The 17,326-nt window shown below is 38.0% G+C and overlaps 2 protein-coding genes across 3 annotated transcripts in view; one reads left to right on the top strand and one right to left on the bottom strand.

The window, feature by feature from the left end:
- The first annotated feature begins 2,973 nt into the window (after positions 1-2,973).
- Positions 2,974-17,326, top strand: part of LOC311077704 (B-cell receptor CD22-like) — a 68,593-nt gene continuing 54,240 nt past the window's right edge. Inside the window, exons 1-12 of one of the 2 annotated variants that reach the window (XM_084106301.1) lie at positions 4,262-4,367; positions 4,466-5,023; positions 5,306-5,360; positions 5,821-6,162; positions 6,261-6,509; positions 11,438-11,692; positions 11,809-12,051; positions 12,140-12,230; positions 12,346-12,391; positions 13,038-13,136; positions 13,224-13,283; positions 13,502-13,755. In XM_084106301.1, coding sequence (XP_083962427.1) covers positions 5,315-5,360; positions 5,821-6,162; positions 6,261-6,509; positions 11,438-11,692; positions 11,809-12,051; positions 12,140-12,230; positions 12,346-12,391; positions 13,038-13,136; positions 13,224-13,283; positions 13,502-13,528 — 1,458 coding nt within the window. In that variant the 5' untranslated portion in view covers positions 4,262-4,367; positions 4,466-5,023; positions 5,306-5,314 and the 3' untranslated portion in view covers positions 13,529-13,755. Of the gene's footprint in view, positions 3,204-3,570; positions 3,628-4,013; positions 4,368-4,465; positions 5,024-5,305; positions 5,361-5,820; positions 6,163-6,260; positions 6,510-11,437; positions 11,693-11,808; positions 12,052-12,139; positions 12,231-12,345; positions 12,392-13,037; positions 13,137-13,223; positions 13,284-13,501; positions 13,756-17,326 lie in introns of those variants that run through there. The other variant, XM_084106300.1, reaches the window with a different exon arrangement.
- Positions 14,635-17,320, bottom strand: LOC311078129 (CMRF35-like molecule 6). The gene is made up of 6 exons (XM_084106810.1): positions 17,267-17,320; positions 16,794-17,156; positions 15,921-15,968; positions 15,729-15,842; positions 15,583-15,623; positions 14,635-15,017 (listed from the first exon to the last, which is right to left on the bottom strand). The coding sequence occupies exons 1-6, from the start codon at positions 17,313-17,315 to the stop codon at positions 14,997-14,999; spliced, it is 636 nt and encodes a 211-aa protein (XP_083962936.1). The 5' UTR covers positions 17,316-17,320; the 3' UTR covers positions 14,635-14,996.

The raw sequence follows: 17,326 nt of genomic DNA, 5'->3' as shown, positions 1-17,326 counted from the left end.
TACCCGCACACACAGGACAATGGAGGAAATCGAGTGTATGCTGTTTTTGGATGTTTTGGTTTTTGTTTTTGCTGTTTTTTATTCAGGATACTCCGTCTGGCGCGTGCAATGATGACACAGGGAATAGTGACGATTCTCTCTGACCAATCAGCAGTCTGCCATGTTTTCACGTCACATTTTAGTATCGCCTCAGCTCTAGTAGTGGGAAGTTCGGATCATTTTACTGACTCGGATCTTTGAGTCTCGTTCAGCAAAATGAACAAATCTTTTTTCGAGTCATTTCGTTCATTTCGTTCATTTCAGCATAATATAAATAAAATGGCATGTTAAATATCCCAACACATCTAGTAGGCTACTTACGAAAATGTTGATTACATTTGTAAAAAGAATAAAAATAAACTGGTAATGCAGCCAAAGCCAAATTATAAGAAACCGAAATGTTTTATTAATTGATTAGTTGTTGGAGTCTGACTCTGTTAGTTCACCTCACCTCCTGATCCGAGACTTTCTTTCCTTTGCAACTTCATATTTATCACGTTTGTTCTCCTCCTCTCGTGTCTCGAGACGTTAGTTGTCGACTCGTCAGTGTCTGACCCTGATCTGTCTGCTGGGCCGTGCCGTGTGTGATAATACAGCAGGGCCGGAAACAGAAACGATTAGTTCATCTTTCGAGTCTCAAGTTCGTGTGCGAGTCTTTCGTTCTTCCTGTCAGTCCCATAGAGGCTATGCTGTCAGTACCGGAAAGAGAAAAGATTAGTTCATCTTTCGAGTCTCGAGTTCGGGTTCGAGTCTTTCGTTATTCCGTTAGTCCCATAGAGGCTATGCTGTCAGTACCGGAAAGAGAAAAGATTAGTTCATCTCTCGAGTCTTCGGGTTCGAGTCGTTCGTTCTTCAAGCCACAAACCGATGCAGAAACAGAAATGATTAGTTCATTTTTTTCGAGTCTTCGGCTTTGAGTCCTTCGTTCTTTTGTCACGTGACCGCTGGTATCTCGCATCAAATACAACATTAGATTCGTATTATTGACTGCGTCTGAATGTATATTGTTTTATATTTAGGAATGAAATTACAAAATATGTGCAATAAACATTATCTGAAAAATAAAAGTTCCATCTTATTGTCCGTCTCTTTTCTAAATGTTTCTTGTGCATCTGTGGTGTGTTTTATTTTTATTACTATTGTTGTTGTTGCTTCTATTATAATATATTATTATATTATAATAATAACAATATATATATATATATACATTAATTGTAGGCTAATATAGGCCTATAAGCTATGTTACAAAGGTGTAGATTTCAAACTTTAGGTGACAAAAAAAAATCACTAAAATAACACTAAAAAACATAGTGAATGACTCAAAAATAGGCATGAATCCAAAATACATAACACTTCATTTCAATTTTTTAAACTGATTTTTATTAATTAATAACACAAGAACAACAAAATCACAACAACTCAATAGAGAAAAATAAATTGCAGTTGATTCAAAATTAGTAATAGTCTAATTGAATTGGAATTTGTGAAGTTAGACTTGAATAGTCAAAATATTTCCCATATTTGTATGTCTATGATATTAACTGAAAATTATAATCCACTGTAAACAAGTCTCATCAAAGTGGTTTCGCTATCATACGGATAAAGCTTTGCATTAACCAACTCTTAAATATTCAATGTTACAGAAAATAATCTTCATGACAGAAATTCACAAATATAGCCTATACATTTGAGAACAGAAACGCATCACGTAACTGTAAAAGTAAAAAAAAAAAAAAACCCGCTTGTTTGTAAAAAGGTTGTGAATTAGTATTTAATACGGTGACAAGTCACGTGACAAAAGAACGAAGGACTCAAACCCGAAGACTCGAGAGCTCGATAGATGAACTAATCTTTTCTCTTTCCGTTACTGACAGCATAGCCTCTATGGGACTGACAGGAAGAACGAAAGACTCAGACCCGAACCCGAAGACTCGATAGATGAACTAATCATTTCTGTTTCCGGCCCAGCAGACAGATCAGAGTCAGACACAGACGAGTCACTGACGAGTCACTAACCCATATGTTGCGTAATGCGCATGCGCGGTCAACACAAAATGAACGAATCACTCTCTGAGACAACCCGGTAGTCCCGAGTCATATTAAAGATTCGTTCAAAATGAACGAATCATTCATGAACGACACATCACTACTCAGCTCGCTCAGAACCTCGCCGGAGGTGGTACGAAAAAAAGTACCTGGAAGCAGGTACAGGTACAACTTTTACACAGTGGAAAACCAAACAGAGCCGAGCCGAGGCGAGCTGGTACTGTGTAGTGGAAAAGCGCCATTAAAGTCACCAGTGACGATTATTTGTAGAGCAACTTCTGTGTGCGTGTGTTAAGACGAGGTCAATCATGTTGGTTTAATCAGCTTGACTAAAACAACATTGAATGGAGCCCCTAAAGTCACATGGTGGTGGAAATTATATTTCAATGCTTTTGTGTTTTCTCTCAGATTCTTTGCATTCCTCATGCATGAAACTTTTGCGAGCAAATGAAAAAGCATTGAAATATTATTTCTCCTCCCATCTCATACTTTTGAATCTCCATGTCCTTTTAGGGGTTTTTGTATTAAGCAATATTAGCTAAGAATTCATTTTGAGCGATGACGTACATTGAGACACATTGGGCTGTGCATGTGTTCCTCATTATGGGCTGGCGCTTATGTGTGGGCGAACTGATTCTGGATGAGGTCATTTCCTGTCTCACCCATCTCTACTGCCCACCACTTCCTGTCACTATTCTTTTCGCCAATAAACTGAAGGCAAAAATTATCTTGAGGATGTCAAAATACAACTTGTCTGTCCGCAGTCAAAGTGTCGACATCCAGTCTTACTCAGTATAAGTTCCTATCTTGAGTGTCTTGCTAAATAATTCTTCAGAAAATGTTTCCAGGAAGAAAGGCTATAAAAACTAAGTTTAAAAACCCACTTTTATTTGTATTCTATATATTTATGAACATCCCCTCACTTTTAAAATGTGGAAATTCAAGTTAAACTGTAAATACGTCCTATGTTAATAAATCTTTGTACATGACCTATCAAAGTGGTGGACAGGAAAGAGGAAGAAACACTTTTTGTGTGTGCGAGTATTTTAAAACGAACAGTGTGTAACCACGAGAAATTCATCAGTTCAACGCCGGCTGGAGAGACTCACCAGAACACGGTAAGAGTTACGCTGGTTACTGTGTGAATATAGTCAGATTAATACTGTTGTAGAAACCACTGACCTAATCAATTGGAAATATTCTCAGTGAAATATTATTTATGGAAATGTTTTTAAAGCTAAAGATTGTTTTATAATGCTCATTGTGTGTGTTATCCCTGTGGTTCCCAATCCTGGTCTTTGAGGACCCCCAATACTGCACAGTTTTGATGTCTCTCTTATCTGACAAACCCATCTAAGGCCTTGGAGCCTTTAATAACGAGCTGATGAACTGAATTAGGTGTGCTTGATTAAGGAGACATCTAAAATGCTGGGGATCGTCCAGGATTAGGAACAACTGTGTGATACTGTATTATTGTTGTTGTAGTGACGTCACTGATAATGGCTCCTCCTCTTCCTCTGGTGTTTCTGCTCATGATTCACAGTGAGTCGCTCCTGATGGAGAATATTTTAATGTTCTTTAGTCTCTCATCAAAGTCTTTCTTTTTTAAAATCATGAGTCCGGCAGCACCCTGTTAAAACCCCTTTCACAAACAAATTTTGTGAAAAAAAAGAAAAAAAGAATGCAAATAAAGTAAAAAATAAAGACAGTCAGAGCTAAATTAAAAAGAATAATAACTTTAGATAAATGTTTAAATGATTCTCACTGAAATTAATGTACAATATAAATATGTGCATCAATAATGATTATATTAATGTTTTTGCAATATCAGAATTCTACAAAAAGAAAAAGAATGTAATGAACATGAGGGGTCAATGATTATGAAACCATCGTTTTTATATGAACTATCCCTTTAATGTGTGTTTCAGGAGTCTGTACCCAGTGGGATAACTGGAGTGTGAGTTACAGTCCTTCACACATCTGTGCACTAAAGGACTCAACAGTGATAATGAGATGCACTTATACATACCCTACTGGACATCAGATCATGAAAGCGTTCTGGACCAAAACACTGGTGAAAGAAAATGGAGAGTTTCCAGATCTGTCTGAGGACCCTGAATACAGTCAGAGGCTTCAGTATCTGGGAGATAAACAGCAGAACTGCACCATCAGACTGAGTCATGTGACACTGAAGGATTCACACATGTACTATTTCAGATTCATCACTGATAAAGAAGATGGAAAATGGACTGGTGATCCAGGAGTGACTCTTACTGTCACAGGTGAGTTTGGTGGGGTTTATCTCTTCTTCTGTGCATTATGTTGAATAATAATCAGTGTATGACAGCAGCACTAGATATAATGTGTGTGTTGTGTTCAGATCTTCAGGTGGAGTCTCCTGAGAGAGTGACAGAGGGAGATTCAGTCAATCTGAGATGTAAAAGCAGCTGCGCTCTGACTGACAGAGCAACATTCATCTGGTACAGAAACTCACAGCCATTAACTGAGAGAAGAGACAGAAACAATGAACTCCTGCTGCAGTCAGTCAGTTTTTATCACACTAACATACATATTTTGTGACAGCAAATAAAATGTATTAATTATGAAGGCTATATTCAAATAAATTGATAATATAAAAATTTCTTCAAAACGATTTTAATGCCTGTAGGATTACAATTTAATGCTTTTTAATGCCATTTAAGGCCTTAATAATCGCAAAATTCATTTAATGCTTTTTAATGCCCCGCGGTAACCCTGTAGAGAGAGTGTTTTATCTTTTTCTATTTCCGAGTGGTTTCATTCGGGTTGTTCTTGTCTCGGCGTGGGGAAGGTTGATCAGACTTTAAAAAGAGGAAGGAAAAAAACTGTAAAATAGCAGAAGAAAATTTTCAGCTTCACTCTCCTGGAGTCTGTTATCAGCGGCTGAAACTACAAAACGGTAAGAGATACACTTATTCAGTAATTAATATTGTCTAACTAATTAATCTCCACACAAGAAAATTAAAGTGAGAAACATTTTCTTTCATAATAACCTCTGTTAGATGACTCGTGTGTTCCTAACATTATCTTTAAATGAGTTTCATCCGTGGAAATCTACTAACAGTGAAGATTGTAAAGTATTTGTATCATTTTTGCAGTGTTTATAATGCAATAAACGGCTGTTATTATAGTTTTGATGAAATGAAAGATGATATATTGAACTGTTGTGTACATTATTTAGTTTCCTGTGATGTCACTGATGACTCTCGCTCTGGTGTTTCTGCTCCTGATTCCAGGTGAGTCTCTCCTGTAAATGACACACGAGTTCATTACTAACTCAGAGTAAAAGGTTTTGGCTAGTTAGCATGGATCAGTTAGCACTGCTGGTGCCCCAGGAAATATAGCACTGGTAAAATATCTACTATAATGGAGGGACATTTCTGTGATTTATTTGTTGCTTCTAAAGAAAATGGTATTATTCAGGTTATGCTGATATAATGCTGACTGATGAAGCTGATAACATGTAGAGCATAACGTTTTTCATGGTTAGTGTTCAATGTTCTGCTTCCTGCATTTCATCATCTTCTGTCTGATGGCTGTGGGTTTTACACAGATCACACCATTAGTGTAATTCTTCATTTATTAACACTAGTTTTGTAAAGAAAAACAATGTTTAATAAAAGTTTATGGTCCTGTTTAACTCATAGATGGGTATTTGTTTCCTTCTATTGTTGCCTTGTGAATTCTGTGTTTCAGGGGTTTCTAGTGATGATTGGGGTGTGAGTTACAGTCCTTCACACATCTGTGCACTAAAGGACTCAACAGTGATAATGAGCTGCACTTATACATACCCTACTGGACATCAGATCAAGATAGCATTCTGGACCAATGAGTCTATAAAGGGTGTTGAGCCTCCAGATCTGTCTGAGGACCCTCAATACAGTCAGAGGCTTCAGTATCTGGGAGATAAACAGCAGAACTGCACCATCAGACTGAGTCATGTGACACTGAAGGATTCACGCATGTACTATTTCAGATTCATCACTGATAAAGGTGGAAAATGGATTGGTAAATCAGGAGTGACTCTTACTGTCACAGGTGAGTTTGATGAGGTTTATCTCTTCTTCTGTGCATTATGTTGAATAATAATCAGTGTATGACAGCAGCACTAGATATAATGTGTGTGTTGTGTTCAGATCTTCAGGTGGAGTTTCCTAAGAGAGTGACAGAGGGAAATTCAGTCACTCTGAGATGTAAAAGCAGCTGCGCTCTGACTGACAGAGCAACATTCATCTGGTACAGAAACTCACAGCCATTAACTGAGAGAAGAGACAGAAACAATGAACTCCTGCTGCAGTCAGTCAGAAGAGAGGATTCAGTCAGATATAGCTGTGCTGTAGACGGACACACTCACATCTCTCCTGCTGTTCAGCTCAATGTCATGTGTGAGTATGTTCTTTAAAGTTTTCTTTCCAAAGCCAGTAGAGTTCACTCGTCCCTCCTTTTCTTTAAAAATGATAATAATTGTGGCTAATCTTTAAAACATTTAAATGCTCACTGTTTTAATAGTACAGCAAAATGAACAATATATGTGATTTTAACATTTTATGTTATATTCAGTTATATTCAATTTTACAACTCCCTTGTCATGGCAACGCCACACCATGAACACAACACACAGTTCAAATAATGGTTTAAACACCTTTAAAGCTCAAATAATGCACATATTTGAACAAAATACTGATTGTAAATGCTTTTATGAAATAATAAGATTCACATTTATGCCTTTAAATTCACTTCTATTGTAACATTTTTTTCTCTTTTTTAAAGCTACACTGTGTAAGATTTTCTTCCATCTAGTGGTGAAATTGTATATGACTACCAACTGAATATTACTTTCTAGCCCCTCCCATTCCGAGGGCGTTTTAAAGGTTGTATCAGGTTGTATTTTCAGGCCCAAAAAAGGCCCAAACATAAATGATCACATTCATCTAATCTTTCCTAACGATTCGCTAGCTGCCCGCCCCATAAGCAAAAAATCACGTCTCTGTAGGCAGCCTAGGCTCTGAGATCTGCACACAAAAACAATTGGGTTCACCAACCACTCAAAACCAAAATAAATAGTGTTCCAACCAATCACCGACAGGGGGAGGGTGTTGTGAGGTTTTGTGCTCGTGAAGTCGGAGAACAGATATCAGAAACCTGATATTTTGGCGCGGGATTCAATTTTAAAGTATAAAGACAGTAGCAGTCGGAACTCTGGTGTACTTTGGACTGAGCGGGCAGTCTGACTGACAATAGCCCACTCCCGACATCTTTTGACAGCGTATCCTCACTTCATTCTGTCTGACCACCTGTACACCTAGCTCTGAGGAGCTGTTTGGTACTGAAACCATTGTCAGTCAACAGCATTCCTTTTTTGCAAGGATGTTTGAAATAGTTTGGCAGAAAATAGCCTACTTCATTTGTCAGTAGGGCAATATGGTTTTCGTTTATGTTGCTTAGAAATTTGAGTGATAGGCTTTGTCCTATTTAATTTATGTTATTTATATTTTATTATTTTTTTCTGTGACATTTTTTTCTCTGCTGACAGTACAATGTTAAAATAATATTTATATTGACACGAACACAATTTTTGTATAGCATTTATAAGGCTACTTAATCTCTCTCTTTCCGTTAGAGACATTTGAATGTGAGATTCTGGAAACGAGATCTAAATTTTGCGGACCCGTCAGGTCGGGAAATAAAGCGGGTGAACACAGAGTGTATTTTAAGCGGTTGCTGAATAAAACCTTGTGGGAGCGGGATGGAAAAAACAGTCCCACACAGACCTCCTTAAACCTTAGGTGTGTATGTGTGTGTCCCAAATAAATAATAAAAAAAGTAATAAAGTTCAAAAGTCGGACTGTAAGCAAATGCTATTCACACCCTTATTAAAATGGCTGTAATCTGTTACCACAATAGTACTTGATCTGTTTAAAATGATTTCATTGATATATGCCTAAGGTGTTAAATTAAAAATCAAAATTAAAATTTGTCTAATCCAGTAATTCATTTTTTCTATTTTTTGATCTGAGCACACAATCAGAAAATCCGTCGTTATTCATTTTTTCATTTTATTTCATTAAATAAATAATGGGAAAACAAGTCGTTTTTCATTTTTTTATTTTTTATTTTAATTTGAAAAAACGATTGTACGAATGATACACTGACCCATCATATTCCACGATTATAGGCCTACTGCGGACGCAAACAGACAAAGAATCACCAGAATAACCATTTTTGTAGCAATTTTTAATGTCGTCTTTCGTCTTTTAAATTGGAAATAAAGACAATGTTGCTTGACAAAAGATTGGATAGCCTATAGGCTACTAGAGAGTTCATTAAGAGTATTTAATTTGTATCCACGTGTAGCTGGCCCGCCATCTACTGGCTAAAAAAAATATTGTCCCACGGTCAAAGTTACTTGCCGATCCCTGGTCTAGGCTATATTCCTTCTTACATAGGCCTAATTTGTCATTTGAAATAAAACATTTCTATTTTAAAAATGTTGTTGTTGCTTAGTTCTTTAGGAGGTAAGGCTGTGGTCTAAGCTAAAAGTGATATCCATGTAGAGTTTTTTCCTTTTTTGGAGCGAGCGGGGGCGATTTGAGTGGATTGCGTTGAGTGCTGAGCGATAATGAGCGGAGCGGCCTGATGTAGCTTTGAGCGGGGGAGCGGAGGGGTGAACAGTTCCGTGAGCGATGAGCTGAGATTCTCACCGCTCCACTCCGCTCATATGCTAGGATATTGACTTTGGTCTTGTCTACGATTTGCCTGTCGCGTTGTTGTTTTAATTCTCTCTTTCGCTTCCTTGGCGACTCTGCTACATGTCCTTGAGAATAGGCGTGATCCTCCATCTTCAACAGGCTTTCAAATCTGCCGACAGTCGCGAGTAATCTCCTCCTCGCATTCGTCACGGTGCCACTGAGTGTAAAAGCGCGAAAGGCGAAGCTTGGTATGTCCCTCTTTGGCTAATGTATTTTCAAGATGGAGGCGCAACACGGCTGCCGTCATTCGAGCGACTCGCTCATATGTATTCTGAATGGCAGATTCTACGCTTACGAGAATACTTGATTAGTTGGTAGAAGTAATTACACATGAATGAGCACATATCATTTTGAAAGAACAAAGTGTTTTTGCTAAGAATCAACTTTAAAAAATACACAGTGTAGCTTTAAAGAAAACAAAACAAAAAATACAATACTTTTTTTTGTGTAATCAGTATTATGCAACAAAGTTTGAAAAAAAAAAAAATAACTGTTTCAAAATACAGTCAGAGCTGGGTAGTAACTTATTATATGTATTTATACCAAGCATATCTTATTCAAATTAATGTGATAAACAAGGCAATGTGTGTAATGTAATAGATTGCTGTTAGGGTTATGTTTAATTTTGTTGTTTTTTTTGTTTTTTTTTGTTCTGATCCTGTTTATATGAGTTCCCTGTAATTGTTATTTTCCATATTTGTTAATTAGTCAAACACCTGTTCTCTGTTCTGTTGATTATCCTCCCTTGTGTATATTTAATCCTTCAGTTCATTCAGTTCTTTTTATTGAGCGTCAGCGTCAGTTCTGGCAGGCCAGGTAGTCAAGACGCTGCTAATGCTGTTTGCTAACAACACTGTCCCGTCAGCTGATCTGCTCCAGCTGAGCTGCATTAGCTCGTTAACTCCCCTCGCTGCTCAATGGCCAAAGCTCAAACAAGGCGCCCTATTTAAAGCACATTCAGTTGCTCATACATACTTGCTGCTCGCTTCTGCTGATCTGTACGCTGGTAAAAAGCTGTTTAATTCCTTCATCTAGCTTGTTTCTCAGAAGGTGGCTTAGTCATCTCTTCATAGCGCTTACACTGTAGACTGTCAAAACAGTCAAAGACAGATAATTCTAGGTAACAGCATGTTTTAGCTATTGTGGTCTTGAATAGTCATTTCAGTAATTAATTAATAATTTTTACCATAATATAATTGCTAAATTAGGGTGGCTCAGACGACACCGTTTGAGACACTCAATTTCTGTTTTGGGGGGAATAGCTCATCTAGTCAAAACAATGTGAGAGCCTTTATGCTGCTGCTGCATCCCCTCATGCTGATAATGCTGTCCCTATATGCGGCTGCTATCTCCTCATACTGTGCTGTCCCCTGACTCTGCTAATTCATGAATGGTCAGGGGACTCATCTGATCAGAACATACTGCTGCTGCTGTCCCCTGAGTCTGCTAACTCATGGGTGGTCAGGACTCATCTGATTATAACATATTGCAAATTATCCGTGTATATTTGTAGATTACTAAGCATATAAATTGTTAAAATAAAATCATCCTCTGTATCTCAGAGGATTGCCAGGTGTGGTTTTGTTTGGGGGGATATTTTAGCTCTCACAGTCCTAAACTGTGAGCGTTCCCTAATGCTGCTGCTGCTGCTGTCCTCTGACTCTCTGCTATTTCATGGTGCTCATGAAAGGTCAGAGGACTCCCTGAACAGAGCCATACCGCCAAATTCAATTCAGGAACATCAACCTGTTTGCAATCTATTCAATATAAATTCTTTAATTATTTTTATTGTCTGTGTTCTTGACTTAATGGACCTGACAGAACTGGTATTGTCTATGTTTTAATGTAAATGTGTTCTCCTGAGTTTCTCCCTGACGATTATATATATATATAAGGGCTGGAGCCTATCCCAGTTTCTTAGGCCAGTGGCAGGGGAAAGCTCCCTGGACCGATGACCAGTCCATCACAGGGCTCTCACACACACACACAGGCAATTTTTGACTGTCCAATGCACATAACCTGCATGTCTTTGGACTGTGTGTGACCCCTCCAGCCTCGAACCCGGGTCTCCAGCGTGAGAGTCAAGCGCTCTAACAAGGAGGCTAAAGACTGTAGCTTCTAACATCTGTCGCAAGAGCGCCTATTGAGCATGAACTAAAGTTCGATTCAGTTTGATTAATGAACTGGCTCGACTGGTTACTTCCTACCGGCTCAAAAGAACAATTCGTTCAAGAGCCGAACATCACTAGCGCTTTCTACAGCCACACCTAACAATTATATTTACTAACTACAATTGTTGTCATGTAATTTGGAATCAGTAACTGACTATAGTTTGTAAGTAATCTATCCAGCACTGATTTACTGATTATCACACACACAGAAAAAAGTGTGTTTTTTTTTCCGTTTTGGATATTTCTTAATAAGTGACATGACCTTTTGACTCAAGGATCCATGGATTCATGTTGTTTATGCTAAATTCTGCCCCTACCATCTGTATGTAAGAACAGAAATAGAAGTGCTTTGGTGGGGCGAGTGACGGGTGATACTATATGTTTCTCCTGTAGATCCTCCAGTGAATCCTGAGATCTACATCAGTCCATCTGGTGTAATAGTGGAGGGAGATTCAGTGACTCTGAACTGCATCAGTGACTCAAACCCTCCTGCAGAAATCAACTGGATTAAAGGAGGAACGTTTGTAGGATCTGGAAGAATCTACAGCATCTCAAAGATCAGCTCTGATGACAGTGGAGAATACAAGTGCAAGTCCATCAATGAACATGGAGAGAAATACTCTGATACTGAGACTTTAAACGTCATGTGTGAGTTCATGATAAAACATAACATGCAAATTTTATGTTTTGATAAATTAAGTCCATATTAGTAATTTAAAATATTTGTAATTCAATTTATTAATAATAATAATAATTGTTATTAGATCCTCCCAGGAGTGTCTCAGTGTTGATGAATGGATCTGGTGTAATAGTGGAGGGAGATTCAGTGACTCTGAACTGCATCAGTGACTCAAACCCTCCTGCTCTGAACTTCAGCTGGTTTAAGGAGAATGAACCCTCAGCTGTTGGATCTAGACAGAGTTTCAGTGCACTACAGAGTGGACGCTTCTACTGTCAGGCTCACAATCAACATGGATCTCAGAGATCAGACGCTGTAACTGTCACTGGTGAAGCTTTTATTTTATAAAGGGTTCAAGACGGTTATAGTGTCATTCTTAGTTTGTAGATTTAATTATGATATTCTCCCTCTTTCAGATCATCATGGTGCTGGCTGGCCCGTCTGGGTAGTGATCACAGTGGCATGTGCAATATTCACTATCATGATCACCATCATACTGTATACAATGTAAATAAATATGTATCAACAAAGAGTAATATAATTTGCTTTTAGACTAATGCAAAAGTACTTTTGAATTGTACACAAAACAATGAAATGGCTTGTTTCCATTTCTTTTTAACAGTCAGAAGAAAAGGATGAACTGTAGATCTGCAATACACGAGTATGAGGTAAGATGGCCAAAACCACAGAATGATACTAATAAATCAATAACAGCTTCTTTGTACATGTAGAACACATATATTGTCACTTTCTGCTCTGAGACACAAAGGTCGAGGATCCAAATGCAGTTTATTTGAACAGAGGGTAATCCAAAGACGTAATCCAGAAAACAGGCAAGAGGTCAAAAAAGTCCAAACAATAACAGGGTCACAGGGGTCATAGGGGACACAGGGTCACAGGGGTCACAGGGTCACAGGGGTCACAGGGTCATAGGGGACACAGGCAAAAAGGAAACTGGACAGGCAGAGATCAAAAGACAGAACGCTCAGAATTGCAGTACAAACACTAAACAAGACTTTGCAGAGAATGAATGTGAAAACCAGGCTATTATAGGGTGAGTAAACAAGGTAATGAGACAGAGGTGAATGTGATAATGGATGAGAGTCTGAACTAAGGATTATGGGGAATGCTGTGGATATATATACACACACTCAGGATTTGTACATGGTTTTATGAGTAGAGACTGTGGAGTGATTACACTTTTGATCGTCATGGCAGCAATTTAAAATCTTTTACATTCATTTTTTTTTCTTCAAAATTTAAAATGGTGATAATCATTTCTCTCTGATTTCACTTCTCTCTGTTTCCCTGTAGAGCGATCCCAGAACTGATCCCAGAACTGATCCCAGTGAAGGCACATATACAGGTCTTGACCTCAAGTCCAGATCATCTGACCTCTACGACACACTCACAGTAAGAGAAATATCAAAAACTATATGTACAAAAGAGTTTGTTCATTCAAAAGTCAGATAATCAATAATCAATGTGTTTTCCCCATAGACTGTCCATCCCAGACCTGCTGTTCACCAGTCGGGCTCTTCTGAATATGAGAATCTGTCTGTAAGTTTCTCAAGTCTTCTCAGTTTCATTTTTTTTTTTTTTTTAAATGTCCTCAGTAGTCAATCAACTAGTCAGATACTAAACAGTCTTTTCTTTCTGTTACGAGATAGATTATACGAGTTGATTCACTGACAGATATATATATCTTTTTTTTCTGAGATTATTTGTACCATTTGTAGTGTTGATTTATGTAAATGTGTGTCTTATTTCTGTTGTAGCCACAGCAAGACGCCACAGTAAGATGAAGCACAAGCTAAACTTTACTCAACTTTTGTCCCATCGCTGGACACATCCACATCACAACTACTGGTGAAAAATGAAACGCATCTTCAGAGTTTCCATTCTGCAGAAAGTAATGGATTATATTCATGTGACATTAATAAACAGTCAATGTGTAATTAATAAATGAGTTTAGAGTTGTTTCTGTAATATTTTATGTATTTTATCTGTGTATTAAAGAGTCCATGTGACAGATTTTTCTCTTTATTCCTTTTCAAATAAAACATTAAATGATAAAAAGGTACAAAGATTCAACATTCTGTTTAAAATCTTTTCAAAGTGTATATTAAACTGGCCAAGTCACGTGATTTCAGAAAATGAGGCTTTGTTAGGTCATACGATGTCAAATTAAATCAATATTGGCGTTTTCAAGATGCCGAGAGCTTCGCGACAAACTTCAACTTGACAGAGACACGCTCTTGCAAGTGCTTTATTAGACAGGTGAGCAAATGTACATAAAACTAATCAATGTTATATAGCTCAACATCATGAAATGTTAGAATATGATCAGTATGATATATTAATATTGATCTAGCTTGCTGCTAGTCTCATACAGCCAACCAACTAACACATAGAACAACATTATAACCTTCAACACACTCAAATACAGTTTAGTATGATAGTGTAGACCAAGTGAAACAGCGCTGTGTTACCTTACTAGTTTAATTTGTTAAATAAACTGATTAGTGTGAATAGCTGGTAGTTCGCAGGTAATATAAAAGTATAAAATAATATAAAAATCAACTAATATAAAAATAGCAGTTAAAATAAAAGTCCTCCGCATTCTTTTATATCCCCAGGACTCGTGTGTCGCTGATATCTGTCTCTCATTAGCAATCGAGCCCTACTTCAAACCACAGTCATGTTAAAAAACATCAATGTATTCACTCATCCATAAACATTTCCTAATAAACATTATTAGATCCATCGGCATGACGACAAGTTCCCTGATTCCACGCTCATTCACTGTGTCATCAATCTACGCCTTTGTTATTGTTTTGAAGAGGTTAGCGACTCCTAGTGGCGAAAAACTACATATTGTACCTTTAACAAAAGACTGTATCAATTAATTCAGTAAACTTAATATTTTTTATTTTATTTAGTGAAAACAACACAAAAACTTGTGATGCTGACAGAGGTTGGATTATCGTAGCTGTCAGAGGAATCTAGGGTTTTGTTGAGGCTGTTGATGAGGATTCAGTGATCAATAGTGTGATAGATCGCCTCTTCTTGAGCAGAATCCGCTGTTAAACTCTGATACACGTGACTCCGTCTACTGGCGTTCAGTTCTGTGTAGATCTGATCTTGTGTTTGTGCTGAAACAACATCTGTGTAGTAGGAGTGTGTGTCGACCGCTTCTGTGTTTGTGTAATCCAGGTTCATGGGTCTGTAAAATTCCTCTTTATCATGTTGAGCTTTGGATGAGTCTGGAAGTCATATTCTCTGGTTGTCATCCTATATAAAATAAATAAATATAACTTATAAATCATAAGCAGATGACGGCTAATAATATACACTGTCTTCTTAAGAGTCTATGATTGGATCATTATGATTATTATGTTTCTAGCATTTTATATGTTTGGCAACAGTTCTTCTAACCCTAACTGATGGAGTGTGTGGTTTTCATTACTTAAACAATCATGAAGGAAGACACATAATGGCCATATTCCAGAATGACAATGTCAAGATTCATCAGGCTCAAATTGTGAAGGAATGGTTTGGAGGAGCATGAAGAATCATTTCCACACATGAATCGGCTCCTCTGAGTCCAGAGTTTAAATTCACTGAAAGTCTGTAGGATGTGCTGGAGGAGACTTTAAAGAGTGCTGGACTCTTGCATTGACAATACAAGATCCTGACCAAAAACATCACAACAGTTATTTCCATCCAGAGATGAATCTTGATATTGTCATCCTGGAATATGGCCATGATGTGTATAATAATAGTGTCTCAATGATTATAAAAGAACACTGATGTTAAGACAACGTCATTAATTATGAATGAGATTTGCTGTCGTCACCTGAACTGGGTTTGATATTGTCCTTCGGTGAGGAGCAGAACCTGATAAAAACATAACGACTTAATTATCGATTTATTGAACTCTCTCAACTTCAACAGAAGATGTTTTGAAGAAAAAGACATGTTCTGTTAGTGCTGTAGTCTCACCTGAGTTACTGCGACTGCTGTGTTTCAGGACTTGAAACAGACCAAACAGAAACACGAAAAGCAGAGCGCAAACACACATCAAAGCCACCATCATCATGAACCTCGAGTAAGACTCTGTTGATGCAAACCCACAATGAGTTGACTGAAAAAAGCAAAACCACATGTGTGTGTGTGTGTGTGTCGTAACCTCACCGCCAGCTTCTTCCGGGAACAGGTCTGTGGTTTGTTCTTGTGGATCCCCTGCACAGAAAACAAAAGCGAAAGGACTATAGTTCATCATCTGATAGTTCATCAATATATAGTTCATTCAAACCTCAGCTGGCATTCATTCACCACACATTTGAGTGAATTCAGTTCTCACAGTGACTCATTATGGGACGTGTAAGAGGAAGACGACGCTGTATCACATCCCATCTGAAACCAGTCTGAGTCTCAGTGGCACCTCAACAATCCCTGTAACTGTTGAACGGTCGTGTTTCTCAGTGCAAATGATGCCGAACAAATCGAGATCGCATTAATAATCTATCGGGTTAATGACAAATATACAATACATGGACATTTGTTTTTTTTAATCAAGATTTTAGGTGTCACAGTCTGTGTGATGAATCTGTATATTCCATGTCCTCATGGGTCAATTTACATGAGCTCTTAAAAACCACAGGCACAGTGAAAAAGAGCTTTTTAAAATAGTTGTACATGGAGCTTGAATGTATTTTTTCCACAACAGTTAAAAGTGTGATGCTAAGACAAATGAAGATGTTTAAGTCACCTTCATTTATATAGCACTTTTAACAATATAGATTGTTTCAAAGCAGCTTTACAGTGATAATAGGAGATTACAGTAACAGAGATTGTTTGGCTTTACAGCAGCTCTAGAATAAAGTTATTGTCCAGCTAAAGTTAGTTTTGATTGATTCACTTCCGTTGCAAAGATCATTAGTTATTAACTTAGGGGCCGCTAACACAACACCGTTCTCACAGAAAACTCTCCTCATCACATCAACTGCTCGTATATATTAAGGATATTCATTAGGACGGATAGTCTTCAGCTGTTGTGAATCTCACCTTTGCTGACAGTTATCCAGATCTCAGAGGTAAAGTCAGGCAGGAGATCGATATCTACACCACACCAGTACTTCCCCGAGTCTTCTGGAGCCAGTCTAGAGACGAGAGCCGTGAGAACATGAGCGCTGGTGTCGTCCAGAAGAGCCAGTCTCCCTCGTTCAGACCTCGTGTCTCGATGGGTCGTGTGAACACACTGAGGATCTCTCGGAGAAAACCAGCCGCTCATCTGACAGAAGAACTTGCTGTTGTTCTCGTATGTTTCAGGGTATCTGCAGGAGACTGAGATGTTGCTTCCCACAGATCCAGTGACGGTAAGAGCCAGTGAGTTATTCATCAGCCACAGCGCTGACAGAACAAGCACTGCTGACAGAGGCAGATTCAGAGTTATTAGGCTGAATTGTGGTGTTTATCAATGACACTGAAGAGTAAAAAGTGCGATTCTTACTGATTTAGTGTTATGACAGATATCATACCTGAGAAACTGATGGAGGAGACGGTTCTCATGACTGTCCACTTGAACATCGACTCCCACT

This window comes from Abramis brama, assembly GCF_963993115.1.
Source record: "Abramis brama genome assembly, chromosome: 2".
Classification (NCBI taxonomy): Eukaryota; Metazoa; Chordata; class Actinopteri; order Cypriniformes; family Leuciscidae; genus Abramis; species Abramis brama.
The sequence above is the reverse complement of the archived record's forward strand: the minus strand, read 5'-3'. Positions and strand labels throughout refer to the sequence as shown.

Coding starts and splice junctions, on each gene's coding strand:
- LOC311078129 (XM_084106810.1), bottom strand. CDS start 17,315: ATGTTCAAGTGGACAGTCATGAGAACCGTCTCCTCCATCAGTTTCTCA. Junction 15,624..15,728: donor CAGCAGTCGCAGTAACTCAG/GTGAGACTACAG, acceptor TGTTTTTATCAG/GTTCTGCTCCTCACCGAAGG. Junction 15,018..15,582: donor CAATATCAAACCCAGTTCAG/GTGACGACAGCA, acceptor TATTTTATATAG/GATGACAACCAGAGAATATG.